We start from the raw sequence: 14,782 nt of genomic DNA on the forward strand, positions 1-14,782 counted from the left end.
GGTGTTTGCTTGCCATGTCCATGACTTTAGTTTGAATATTTGTGTGGACCTTAAAAATTTGGTAGAAGAGTGTGTTTTTATGAATGTCTATATCGATCTTAAAAGATTGGGGAAGAGTACGGTTGTGAAAGGAACAGATTAAGTTGTGAAGATATGTCCACATTGGTTTGTTGTTGTAGTTGATGAGATTGGTATTAGAATGCAATGGTATAAATTCAATTTCATTTTTAACATGGGTTTTTTATACGTTGATGTGATTCCAAAATAATTCGAATATAATAAAGTAAATGTTTAGGCATTAGGTGTTGAAAGGTTAGTGATGTCTTGTATATCACATTAACACGAGGATAAGTAGTTGAGCGATGCTGAAACTTCCGTCCGATAAGTGTGAAGTCTGGCTTCAAGTAGTTGTTATAACAAACAATCTAGTACATCTAGTTGCACATAATAAGTGGTAAATTGTGAATGTGTTCGGAGGCTTCAATGATCTAATGAAGCGTGCGGTGGAATGTTTATATTCTTCCATGATAAGTAGAATTTTTGTTGTTATTTTTTATTTGTCATCGTCACGTTTTGTCATCATCATCGTCATAGCCACGTTTTGTAATACCCCACAATAGCTACTTATGGACAAATAATCAACGACAGCACAGTAAACTAGTTGCTAGACGATGGTGCTTTTTCGAGTAGGCCATAAGAATAAGGATCTAAGTATTGTTTAGCCTTACAGGGTGCAAACAATATTGTGTTATATAGGATTTTAATAGGGGGTGAAAGTTTTCGCATTGCTCGAACACTTCTCCCAATAATTATGAATTCAGATTTCAACTATTTCAATAGTGAATATACTTAAAAATATGGGTACCAAAAGTCTATGTTAATCGCAGAGCAACTACAATTACCACACCAGCAGAATCGGACAAACAAAAATTTGCCCATGGCATCCAGCACCAACCGCCTTCCATGCATAAGAGGGTAAATAGACACAAACGGTAGAGATCCGATGACAGAGGCAAACCAAGATCATAAGAGGGAAAAAGGAGAGAAACAAGCCGAGAGATTCGAAGATAGAGGCAACCCAAGACCATAAAAGGATGAGGAGATGGAGAAAAACGAAGAGGGAAGAGAGTGAGGAGATGGAGATAGGCGAAGAGATAAAGAGGGAAGAGGGAGACAGCAAAGTCGACTCTCAAAACAAAACAAAAAACAACCGAAGACAGGGAAGAGGGTGAGGCAAAGGGAGGAGACAGAAGCAACTAGAGTGTAAGAGTAAGAGCCAAGCCTAAATTTCCAAACGCTAACCTAACCTCATAATCCCACTAACCTAATGGTCCCCCTAACCTAATTAAAATTGACCGTCTACACACAAACACATTTTCCTAACCTAACCACCAAAATACCACCTGTCCCTAAGACCCTTGCTGTTACAGAATTGTATTTCCGATATTTCTTGAGCTATGAAAATTATTTTATTTTTATCAAGTGTGACTATGGTAAAGTATTCCATAGGAGCGCACCGAATGCGACATGGGTTCTAGTGGATGCTTTGTGGGGTTTGGTTGGAGACGCTTAACTACCTGTGTTTTGCCAGACTAGATGGTTAGTATTGTGGGTGATTCCATGTTAATACTAATGTCACTAGTGTTACTAGTGTTATTGCAATTGGTCGCACGGTGTGTATTTTGATATCAGTCTATATAGCAAGCATACAATTGTGTTGAAATTAGTTGGTATGATGATTCATCAATTGATTGTAACAACACAATTGGTGACTTGAGTACACATGATGAGTTGGATAACGAGGAATGGAGATGGTGAAGGTGATTTGGATTGATCGTAGTATCTATTGGATGTCAAAGGCCTTGGGCCATATTGTAAAGTAATGAGTTTTAAGCCGTGGGCTATTTTATTTTAATTAATTATGGACGATGGCATATTAAGCCTTGTGATATTTTAAGTTCATGAAGCTTTGTTAGACAATCCCTCTAATTATGGACAAGGGATGCTTTTGGATGTTCTATTATTGGCTCTTTGCTTTTTGGAATTACAATTATAAAACTCTAGATAGGAAGCAAAGAGCCACCATCTAGGGGAGGCAAATTGGACCCCATGCAATGTAACTCTCTTCTTTTCTCTCCCCCACTTGTTTCCTTATTCTTAGTTTCTATGGTTTTGGTAAATCATGAATCTGTGAGCATGTTCGATTTTCAGTTTTTGTAACACAAGCCAAAAACATCAAAAGCTAAAAGCTAAGATGACTAATTTAAAGCATGTACTTTTATTAACATAAGATAATGTGAAATTCAACCCTTAGATCTATACGAAATCAACACCTCCCATTGTGACACATCGCTCAACGAGAGCTCAAAAAAGAAAACTTTCCCCCACCATAAAGATTGGAAGTTACAAATGTAAGTACATCCAACAGCATAATTTTCAGGGTCAAATTTAAGTATTTTGATTAGAAATAAAATTCTTCATGTAAACTTTCGAAAGAGATTTCCCACTCTCCAAATCTGAAAACAGCACGTCATTTCCACAAGGGTCTTCACCACTCGCAACTCCACAACAACTAGCAAATGAGCACAAGAGCACATAGGTATTGAACAACTTTATTGTATCTTAACATTATACATATACTTTATGTACATTCCTAATAGAGTAGGAAAATTCATCTATGGCAGTTTTTCAGTTTGCATATGTTTCACATATAACTCTCATAGAATCTACTCATTAATCTAATTAAGCCACTAACAATTATTAACCACATGCACACGTAGCAAAGCATACAAACATACAATAACGTTGTATTGATTTCTAATACCAATGAAAAATAATTGACAACCATCTCAGACTTTCTACATTAGAATCAGAGCCGACATACAGAGCCCATAGAATATATTTTACTCCAATTATAGTCTTCAGAAACAATATTTCCATCCCGGCATACCTTTACCTCACATTTTGGGGAAAAAAGGAAATTTTGCATGCTCGACGGTTGTATCATCTGAAATTTCAAACTTTTGACCTTGTGATGATTGTCAGAACATCAGAGAGGAATGCTGCTCATCAAAGACATTCAGCAACTGAGATGTCACGTTACAGAACTTAGTCTCAACAAGGAAACATCAATCCTCCAGTAAAATATCATCTAGATGCTGCAAAATAAAAATAGTGAAACTCTGTACCAAGCATCTTTTTGTACAACAATGCAGCTGAAACAAAGAGCTACAATATTTTGGCTTCTACAAATCCCTTGAAAACAGGCATCCTACAGCAGCTTCAAACCTTGAACTGTGAGATAAAACCACACGTACACAGAAGCACGGCAGTTTGCACAGAGTTGTTAGAAAGTACACTGATCGAAGCTGGGTAGAAATAATCATCAAAATCCAATTCTTTTAAAATCACCTACCTATGGAATGTTTCAGATATTTACCACACTACTGCTCTAAACAGTGCTGCAAACAAGCATTAACTACAAGAAAACACAATCGAGAATCAAAGAGAGAAATTGTAAAATACATCTCAAAGCATTGAGTTAGATGACCTAAAACTACACAATACGGCTGGCTCACAAAGATCTATTGAACAGCTGTGGAACCAAATATTGAATAGCTAGCAAATTCAGTTCCCTCGACCATGGATATTCCCCTTTGTTCTCCTGGGCTTAAAAACCCCCTGCTGAAGCTCTCTCTTTCACTTACAGCGTCCAAGTCTCAAAATGAACCACGTAGAGGTAAACCTTGTGTCCAGCACTCATGTCCAGTAAACTCCTGACCATAACTACAACATTTCACTGCCCAAGGCAAACGAGACTAGAGGCCTAACCCTTAGACTACGAAAGTGCCAATTGATCCAGAATTTTAAAAGCTCTCTCTCTCTCTCTCTCTCTCTCTCTCACACACACACACACAGTGTGGGCAGTAAGATTAAAAAATTCAAGTTCTCCCACTTCAGAGTGCTGGCTGCATGCAGAGACATAGAAAGTAGATAAAAACTTCTACCGTGTTGTGTCCAGGGTGCAACGCCTGCCTCTCTCTCTCTCTCTCTCTCTCTCTCTCTCTCTCTCTCTGTTGCACCCTGCCTCTCTCTCTCTCTCTCTCTCTCCCCCCCCCCACATGTGCGCACACATGTAAATAAATATATACATGAAATAGAGACCCATTATAGATGGATAAAGATTTAACAGAAAATAGAACTTTTAAGATATGCAGCTCAAAGAGGCTAAGATGAGCTGAGACAGAAACACAACATGGTTTACGTGTCACCAAAAAGCCTTTTAAAGCAACAAAACAATTGAAAGCTATATTAAGTACATTCCAATCTTTCCGATGTCTCCCATGATAATTAATAATAGAGAGCTCCAGTTCATCTCTCTCTCTCTCTCTCTCTCTCCCTCCCAATTCATTTTGCAGGGGCAAGAGGACATGGAACAAACAACCCTTCAGAGAATTATAAACAGATCCCACCTGGATCACAGAATCTGAGAGGCAAACGTGGTATAGAATCCCATGGAATGGGATTGCCAAAACCTTGGAAACCAAATATCAGGCATTTTTAAACCAAATGTCCAGGCTGGCCAGATCAGAAAACAGTAAAACATTGAACTTATCAGATCACAAATTTTGAATAGCGATAAAAAAGCATTAACAGATAGAGATAACATGGAGCCACTGGAAAAGACAGGTAAAACAAGAATCCGATGGTATTAAACCTTAGAATTGCCATGTTTACAAGCATCTGAAGTAATGCCAGGCATTCTCCCAAAACTGTATTGAACATGGACCTGCTATTTGAATTGAGGGCAAAGGTATGACCTTTCTCGACCACATATGGCCTGTTCTTCACATGATATGGCAAAACCATTAGAGCCTCTGCCTCAAAATTTAAAGATATCAAGCCTGCTCGGGCGATGGGAAAGAGAATCGTACAAAAGGAAGCCCACTCTCTCACGTGTACCTTACGGCAACTTTTTACATCGAGTAAATGAGACGCCAGGAGCAGGTTACAGAAGAGCAGGGTTACAGATCCATAGAGTGGATGACGGATTAAGATTCTTTTGAACACAGTGCCGAGTTTACAAAGAATGCAGGAGAGTAAGCAAGGCCCAACAGAAGAAATTGATCTGCGACCCGCGAAGGGTTGAAAGCACCCGAGTTTTGTTTAGAGAAAATCTGGCTATGTGGGAATATTTCCACTCAGAGAAATGGAAGCTCACTCCGAATCACTTTCGGAGCTTTCCATGGCCTTGAGACCCCTGGGTTTCTGCAAAAAACGAGCAAGGACTTTAGTAGACTGCAACAAGCCATAGAAGGCATTGTCAAGGCGGTAGAACGTGAATCGCAGTAAAAAGAAGAGGATAGGAAAGTAACGATGAGAAGTTTGCGTAAGATCTGAACAGTTTAGATACCTTCTTCACGGATTTCTTCTCTCTCACATCATAGCGGCCGCGCGTTATGTCGCTGAGCCAATTCCCAGGGGTACAGTACTGCAGAAGGACAAGCCATGGATCAATCAATCAATACTTCCGAGAGAGAGAGAGAGAGATGAAGGAAAGATTCGAAAGCATTTGATGAAAAGGGATGAGCGGCAAGCGGGGCTTACGTGAAGAGCTTTCTCGACGAGTTTGGGGCGCTTCTTGGGGCGCTGGGGGAGCTTGGAGCCCTTGATGAGCAGGAAATCGTCTTCTTTCTCCCGGCGAGAGAGGGAGAGGAGGATTCGAGGCCACTCAAAGGAATCAAGCTCCAAACGCTGCTGCTGCTGCTGCTTGTTGCTGTTGTTTGCGGGGGAAGATTGAGCAACAGGAGCTTCTGGCGATGGCGATGAGGCAGCTCCGCCTCCTCCTGCTGCTGCTGCTGCTGTTGTTGCTGCTGTTGTTCCTCGTCCATTGCTGTGGTTTGCAGCCGCCGCCGCCAACGACGTCGCCTCGCCGCCGTCCTCCTCCTCCCTGTAGCTCTGCCTCCTGCTGCCATGATCGCCCCCACCTCGCTGCTGCTTCTGCTGCTGCGACGCGGGAAGAACCGCTCCCCCCCTTCCATCCCCTTTCTCGATTTGGATTACGGCCGCTCCCTCTGAAGCCGAGCAGCAACCGTTGCTGCCGCTTCTCGCTACCACGCCGTTTGCAGGCGCTGCTGCTCCGCCTATCAGCCCGTTCCTGCATCAAATCAATCGTAGCCAAACATCAGACGCCTTCTCCCTCTCTTTCTCGCTCGCAAAATCAAATTCTCAATCCCTCTCTCTCTCTTTCTCTCTCTCTCTCTCGTTTTCTGTGTCCTGCAAACCGCAAAATTTCCCAATCCGCACCGTTCTTTACCTCTTCGCCGCCCCCGACACCCTTTCCCTTGCCACCGGCCCCCCCATCGCTTCCCCTCTCTGCAGCAGCTTCGCCGTCCCATTCGTTGGTAATCCTCCCTTCTCCACGCCCCTCTCCATCCGGATTGCTTTCGTCATCGGAATCGCCGATTCGTCCACCATATGCTTCGATTGTTCCAATCTGCTGCACCTTGACCTCTTTCCGTGGCCCCATTGCGGCAACAGGCCCTCTTCCGCACCCCTGCGCTTGTGAGGCTCTGATTCCGCGGAATCCTTTGTCTTCTCCAGCACAGGTTGCTCCTTTAGCCCATTCTCTCGCTCGTGATGCTTGTTGTTGGAAATCGAACTTCCTCCCTTCAACCGGCTACCCGGCATGCTAGAGATCGATTTTCCTCCAAAATAGCTCACGTAGCCACCGTTCAACTGCTTCCGGCTATCATTAGTCTCCTCTCTTCCTGTTACTTTCACGGTTACCTTCTTTCTATCGATCGGAGGAGAAAACATCGTGCCGCCGCCAAGCTCTCTACAAGAAGGGCACACGTAAATGCAATAAGTATCACCTCCTTCAGACTTACAAACGCAAACAGTGCCAAAATCTTCAAAGAATTACAGGCCAATCCACTTCAAATGACACGCCCTCATAAAACTTCGCGCTCAAGAGATCTTTCTTCCACAAACTCGTTAACTCGGTACCAAACGACGCCCCAAACCAGAAAACGACCGTGAGCGACCACTACAATGCAAAACCTACACATCTCCGGCGAAAAAGTCGTAAACGCCTGCGCATCAAGCCACCGGACCGAAGACTGTAAAACAAAAACTGTCCGACGGAAAAAACTCAAACGTGACTCGGAAAAGCAGAGACAAGCTTCCACGGAAAGTCTTTCAAGAACTATATCTTGAACACAGAGATCCGCAGCGCAACAAATTTGCGAGAATTGGATGAGCTGCATTCCTTTGAACTTTTCTGCATTTTCATGATCGTTGATCAAGCTAGCACGACGAATGGCGAGACGTTCATGAGAGACAAACTGTCCAGATGCACGCAAAGAAGGCGGAGAACCAAAAAAATCAGCAATTTGAGAGTGTACTTCCGATTCCGACGCTCCAAAATTCCTCTGTGACTCGTCACTCTCGATGTAATCAAAGATACTACTATTTGAACCTAAAAGATGATTCAGGCAGTACGTGTTGCGCCATACACACAACACCTTCACAATCGATAGCAATACAAGCCGATCTCGCCGTTCCATCAATCAGCTTCGGTTAGCAAACAAGAATTTGGCGGCATGAAGCACAGCGCGGTGCGGCGCAGATGAATTCTTCAGATGCAACTCTCGAGAGGCATTGCGGAGGAAGAGAAATCAACCATGAGAGAGATGCAGAATCGCGAATCCAGGGAAGCAAAAACCGAAGGCGTGGAGGGGAAATGCGCGGAGAGAGAAGGGGAGAGAGAGGGAAGAGGGAAACCCACCTCATGACGGGGGAGGAAGGGAGAGGGGAGGAGGAGGGAAAGGAAGGGAAAGGGGAAGGGGAAGGGGGGAGAGGAAGGTGGGGATGATGAAGGGAAGGGAGGAGGGAGGGAGGCATGAAAGGGATGAAGGGAAGGAGGGCGATGAATGCGAGGAGGAGGGAAGCCTGGCTATGGAGCTTGAAGCTTTTGGCTATGGCGGAACAGAACGCACAGCTTCTCTTTTGCTGCTCTTGTTCTTCTTCTTCTGCTGCAGTTTCTTTTGTGTGTTTCTGATGAAGTTGATGCAGACGACCTTAATTACCTCCCTTACCTTAATCACCCCCCCTTTCCCTCCTAATTATGCTTTTTCCCCTTAATCCCACACTTTAACCACCACCTTTTTTTTTGGCACGCAAAAACCCCAACCCAAAAAAAAAAACCCACCCTCCTCTCTTTCTTTTTGTCTCCTCCCATGTCTCCTTCCTTCACCAGCCTCATCCTCCTCATCCTCCTTGCCCCGCACTCGTTCCGCTTCCGCTTCCGCCCTTCGCTTCCAGTACCTGCTCTTTCCCTTACTTCCCTTCCCCACGCTTTCCGACCCATAGCTCCTCTCTTTTCCCAACTTTCCTTTGCTACATGTATGCAAGGAATTGAGGGAATAAATTAGCACCGCTAGCCACCCTCGGACAATATTCCCCCGCTAGCCTCCCTTTGACACCAAATGATGCAATGTAACGCATGGGGATAATGCAACAGCATTATGAATTTTGTAGCAACAATTGCTCACACAAGGATCCAGTTTTGTGAACATTGTGGGGTCGTTCATCTCCAAATTTATCTACAACAAGGGTGTGTGGGTGGCTAGGGGTGTGTGTTTGCGCAAGTGCGCACACACACATGCACGTGCACATGCACATGCATGCATGTGTGTGCATTTGTGCATGTGCACATGTGTGTACACACATGCATTCCTAATGCAAACCCCCTCCCAAAGAACCACACTGGAAACCCTCCATCCAAGAAATGAAGACTTGGCAACATGAACCTCAATGAATTAGCTTCTAAGCTTAAGGATCAAATTGTTGATCATAAAACCTTGTGCACTTAAGGTCAGAGTTTTGCACAAAAGGATGTGCACATGTGATCTCAATACAAAAAAGAGATAAAGAAAGAAAAAACATGGTGTGCACTTGTGCTCTTAATCCAAAAAGAAAGAAAGATAGAGCTAATTCAACTCTATGGGCAATACATCCCATTTTACTCCATATAATTAACCACATAATTCCTCCTACTCACACCTTATGTGCAAGTGATTCTCATCCCAAACCACCTCACCAATGTCCATCGAGTGTGTGTCCTACCAAATTGACCTACAACTCATTTCACATTACTATATTCTACAAGGGTTGATGGACTTCATACCTTTTGCGTCAAGAACAATCTCGAGTTAATACATTGAATTTTCTATCAATTCCTCCAAAGTTATGAAGTTGAATGGTTATTCCATCCATGGACATGCATTCACATGTTGAAGCCTCACTCAAGAGATGTTAGAGAGTTCCATCATCTTTTCCCTTTTCATGGTCATTTAGAATAGAGACCAACCTTCCTATACTAGGTGTTCAACCTTCCACTATTAGGTATTCCATTGTGATAACCAATGGTTTCCCATATCATCGTAATTGTGAAACTTCTATTAAAGGGTACCTACTAAGCACCTTACTCCACTTTTTCCCCAAAAAATATGTTCAATGAGATTCCATGTTGTGATGATGTAGGGTTTACAAGAGGCCTCAAGACTAGCCTCACTACCTAAATCTAGATGTCCATGTACAAGGATGGCAAAAAAGTCAATTATTACCTCAATTCCAAATTTTGCTAATACTCTCAAGGCCCACTTGGCTCCCACCTTGCCCCAAAAAGATCATGCTTATTTAAAGCCTTAAATGATTTTGTTGCCCTAGTACATTAAACTATTGTTTGAGATTGCTGCAAAAACACGACATCCATTATTAAGTTAAATGGAGTCCTAGCACCATCACATTCTAACTTAGCAAGGGTTTTTAGCTTTATTTCAAGGCAATGAGACAATATGATAGAATCAATGTGATAGCATCTAGAACTTCAATCTATTATATGATGCCAACGAAGTGAACACTAACATGCATCCCATACCTATCTCTATGGGTTCATTGTTTTTGCAACCTTCTTGTGGGTCTTTAAATTTGGATGTAAAGCCTTTTTGAGGGGAGAGAGGAAGAGAGAGAGAGAGAGAGAGAGAGAGAGGAGTTTCAAATTAAAATCTGGAAAAAGATGAAGAGGAAAGAGGCACACATCTTAACTCTCTTTCTTTCTTTCTTTTTAACTCCTTTTTTTTTAAGGACTCGTTCCTTTGCAAAGGCTAGCATTACCTTGCTACCTTTTTACTATCATACAGTTGCACCTGTTTGCTTTGCAATGCTGCTAAAACTTGTGCTTGGTGGATAAAGTTGTTCAATTCATACTTGAAATACTTGTTTTTCATTAATGATTCTGCAAGGGTAAGTCAAAGGAGTCCTAAGATCAAATGTTATGCTTTCTTTAAAAAATGCTAATATATGTCACATTGCATGCTCCCCCACCACAATTTAAAAACAAGGAGTATGGCAACGTCTCAATTATTTTCATAATTATATAGGCAAGAATGAACAACAATGCCATGTCGTGTTTAAAAGCCTTTAATACCTTGCCAGATTTGAACAAAGTATTGGTGGGTAATTTAAAATGCATCTATGAAAGTGTTTGCTTGCATGAGTGAGCTCAATTTATACTTCACATTAAAATTAGCATATTATTGCATAGGAATTGCCCATGCATTCCCTTAACCTCTACAAACTAATTGATATTCCCACAACCTATTTGTATGAGTTGGGAACCATTCTTCCAAGCAATACCTTCTAATCCTCATTCGTGCATTTTCATTTGTAGGTTTGCTTGCCAAATCCCTCGCTTTCATTCCACTTTAGGATCCATCCATGAGACATTTTCATAAGACTTGGAAAATGTAAGATACAAAAATCCATAGCTTGCATGTCTGTTAGAGCTTGGCTCTTAGTTTTAATGCCTCTAGAGAAATAATGGTTTTCCTTTATTCTTGGTCCTCCTCTCTTCACAAAAAATTTGAAATTCCCATTCCCATGACATAAGAATCATTAACCTAACAATAATCACTTGACATAGGAATAATATTTTGTTTCTGAACAGGTTGATGATCAGGATGGTAGCTAGCCATATTTAGTTATGACAAGGTTGCCACAGTCTCTTGCACCCTAAAGACATTTACCTCTTTATAATGTATTATAATTGGTCATATAACTCCCTATACCTGTTTTGTATGCATTTTTCTCTAGGCAATGTATTTATATTTTCTCCTAATATTTCCCAAAGAAAAGAATATTTTTTCTTAAATTTGAATGACTAACTTGTGTTAAATGTGGTATGAGATCAATGTGGCTTCATCCATGCCATATATTCTATTACAAGCTCTAGAAGTATTACGGGTGACCTTGCATAGTAGCACTTTTGCATTGCATCAAGGCACATAATTTGTGAATCATGCTTGAATTGTTATTTAAGCTACATGATGAGGTTTGTTACACACTTCACTATCTTAGCTATTATGCTTGAACAACTAGAGAGGGGTCTTATTCTAAAAATGGAAGTAAGTTGCAAGAGCCAATAAATTAATTTATGGAGTTGTCATTATTTCATGAATTTTCAGTATTATATTAGCATTAGTTTGATACTGTTTGTTGTATAGACATGCTACATGCATATTAACAAGTACGTGTATATTTCATAAGGTACCGAGTAAATGGGCTTTATAGCTCCTTATAGATGAAAACATGGTAAAACCACACAAGAAAAATAATGGACTAGTTTTAAAAGAAATTAAGTAATGAACTAGTAATTGTTTTAAAAGAAATTAATAGTGGATTAAAAGAAATTAACTAAACCACAAGGAGAGGTGAAACATTGTATACAAATATATTGAAATACATGTGATAATATAGAGCTCTAAGTGTGGCCATGGATGTAGATTACCTCCATTAAAAGACACTTTAGAGAGGTTAGCTTAACATATGTGTGTTTAATGAAATTTGAAATATCATTATTGCATTTCAATTAAGAACTTTGTTATCTACTTTGATTACTAAATTTGGGTTCTGTTTTTCCCCAAAATGGAGAAAAGTTATTTAGATTTCTAAGTTTTACAAAAATCTTTTGTTACAAAACAAACCAAATTTAGATGGCTTATTCAAAGTCGAAAGTCTTCCACAATTAAATTTGACTCTCCTTTGTCCACATGTTCCATATTGAAGTGTTGCCAATAGGGATTTATCTATATGCTATGGATAAGAAAAGCCAAAGGGAAAGAAAAGAATAATTTGAAGTTTGCATTAGGATTTAAATTGCGCACTTTTGTTGCACTTCCATGCTAATAAAACCATATTAGATGTAACGTTAAAGAAATAAGAATGTTAACCAAGAAGTAGTGGAATATTTCCTTACTGCCATGGTCAAATCTTTATTCTTCCCCATCCCTTTGATAATCTCTCCTTTTATTTTCTCCTTTGAATGTCCCCTTCTTGTTCAAAGTACATGGGGTTCTACTTGGTGGTAATTTATCTTTAGTAACACTACTAACCTCTCTTGAAATCTGCCCCCTAGTCTTGCTATCTACACAAAAATCAAAATAGCTTCACTTTAAAACTGATAACTATAGCTTGATTTGGTAATTGGTATTAACCTCTTAAGAGGCATTGAAAGAACCACTCAACAAAATCAAATGAACCAACAAGTTTCATTTTAGCTAGGCCTAGTATTTTGTTTTTCACTTCCAATAGAATCTAAAATCTTGACTTATAATAATTGGCATTTTTTGACATTTTTGCACAATATGAAATCTAAAAATTCACAGATAAGCATGGCAATATGGAACATCATTTGAGCTTTAAAATGGATACACATGTACAATACAAAAAATCCAGTTATCACTAAAGTGAAAAATATCTAGCTGGGACCAGTAAGTATGTAATTTAACATTTAAAAGTCTCCATTACATCAAATCCTTTGCGTACCTTTCGAGTTTAGTTGAGATCATTGTTGATGGCGTATGTTCCTCGATCAATCATGCTCTTCAGAGGGCAACCATATGTTGAGAACATGTGCTCCAATAGCCACAATGTCAACCATGTTATCCATCATTGCCTTGCCTCCGTCCCTCTGGTGGTGTAGTCTATGGCTACCAATAGGTGTACCTTGAGTGTGAGAGGATGGGGTGATTGGGCCCCAAAATCTATGCACCAGCACTGAAAAACGAGCATATGGCACTCCGGTAGTGAGAGGGTTATGATTGATTCTATTTGGTCAAGGCCTTGCTCTTTGACATGCATCACATTTTTGCACAAAATGCTTTTGAATCTTGGAAGAAATAGGGCTACAATATCTAGATTGTAGTACCTTGATAAGTGCATCACAATGGCTGCCTATTGAGCCTAGGTGGACATCCTCTAATATGTGTGGGGTCTCATGGGGTTGACACATCTACAAATGATACCATCTCTACCCATTTTGAATAGCTATCCACATATCATCTGGTGCCATGCACATTTGAGAAGTAGGGCACAGTGTCTCTTGGCCAGGCCCATCATCCCTTTAAAAATGTGCTAGTGGAGAGAAGGGTGGCTACATGCCCATACCAGTATGATATTGGTCTACTCAGAATAGGGTTGCATGAGGTTGATCATCTAGGATACCTTCTTCTATGTTGGGTTCCCTATACTCAATCCTTAAAAGGTGGCCTATTGCAATTTGTTGCTTTCCAAGATGATTACCACCTCAAAGGAGGATTCTTTAAGTAACAACAACCATTAAACCATAGTATTGTTAAGTATATGTTTGAGTGCTTGGTGATCTATAATCATTTTGAACTTATTTGCCAAAAGATATGGACAAAATCTTTACACAGCAAACATCATGGCCAATCCCTCCTTCTTGGTGGTGTAGTAGTGTGTCTCAGTCAAGTTGGGCTATTGACATGTGAAGCATATGGGTAGTCAAGCGGGTCCCTTTTTTTTTGTTTACTGAGTACAGCTCCTACAGCCTTGTTGCTTGCATCATGTGGATGGAAAGCCTTGGTTTCTAACTCATGTTCTCTAGTATCAAGGGACACACCACTTCTTTCTTAAGTGTGTCAAAGGTCTATTACTGTCAAGGGCTCGGTAAAAGGGGACATCAGGGGTGAAAGCAACTCTATCACAGGGCAAGTTATGTTAGCAAACTACCTAATTAACTTCCTGTGGTAGTGTGAATTCCTAAAGAAAGCTCACATTGGAGGGGTTCCATTATGAAAATCACCATGCTTTGTCTGGGTTTAGCTTAACACATTGCATGCATGAGACCACACGAGGTGGTCCTTGTTGCTTGGAACTCACACTTCATTGGGTTGAGATGCACTTAGCTGTACGGAACTTTTTGAAACATGAAGTCAAAAGATGGAGGTTCTCCTTAAGATAAAACTCCTTAGTTTCATACCTCTATCCTTTTTTGCAACCCAAGTCATCCAAGAACACCCACATGGAGTCTGTGGGTGTTCATGGAAGATGGATGAGGGCCCATTGGAACATTGATGGGCCATCACTAAGCCCAATTCCATCTTCTTGAACTTGTTTGTTTCCCATGGAGTCACAAAGGAAATCTTCTTTTGGTTCTCCTTAGCAATGGATGCCTAATTGTAACCACTAAAACCATAAAAAATATCGTGCCACCCCATCTTCAAGCACCGCGTCCATGAAGGGAACTTATTTGAAGCTTGCTAGTCCATGTACTGTGCTCTTTTTGGTTTTCTTCTTGGGAACCATGACTATGGGTTATAACCATTTAGACTGCTCCATTGGGACTATGAGTCCAATCATCTCTAGACCCCATCTTGACTAGCTCTTCTTTTACTGCCTTGGCATAGTTAAGATTCAT

General features: G+C 40.8%; 1 protein-coding gene across 1 annotated transcript; it reads right to left on the reverse strand.

The window, feature by feature from the left end:
- Nucleotides 1-4,710: 4,710 nt before the first annotated feature.
- On the reverse strand, nt 4,711-8,010 carry LOC147900705 (uncharacterized). Its single transcript, XM_087375827.1, has 5 exons — nt 7,790-8,010; nt 6,317-6,838; nt 5,608-6,157; nt 5,414-5,491; nt 4,711-5,268 (listed from the first exon to the last, which is right to left on the reverse strand). Exons 1-5 carry the CDS (start codon nt 7,903-7,905, stop codon nt 5,218-5,220), a joined length of 1,317 nt encoding a protein of 438 aa, XP_087231953.1. The 5' UTR covers nt 7,906-8,010; the 3' UTR covers nt 4,711-5,217.
- Nucleotides 8,011-14,782: the final 6,772 nt, after the last annotated feature.

Source organism: Dipteris shenzhenensis, chromosome 6, assembly GCF_047967505.1.
Source record: "Dipteris shenzhenensis isolate YYH24624 ecotype China chromosome 6, Dip_SZ_1.0, whole genome shotgun sequence".
Taxonomy (NCBI): Eukaryota; Viridiplantae; Streptophyta; class Polypodiopsida; order Gleicheniales; family Dipteridaceae; genus Dipteris; species Dipteris shenzhenensis.

Excerpts from the sequence above, each read along its gene's own strand:
- LOC147900705 (XM_087375827.1), bottom strand. The coding sequence starts at position 7,905 with ATGCCTCCCTCCCTCCTCCCTTCCCTTCATCATCCCCACCTTCCTCTC. Across the intron at positions 6,158-6,316 it reads GTGTCGGGGGCGGCGAAGAG|GAACGGGCTGATAGGCGGAG; the intron begins GTAAAGAACGGT and ends GATTTGATGCAG. Across the intron at positions 5,269-5,413 it reads AGAAGAAATCCGTGAAGAAG|AAACCCAGGGGTCTCAAGGC; the intron begins GTATCTAAACTG and ends CGTTTTTTGCAG.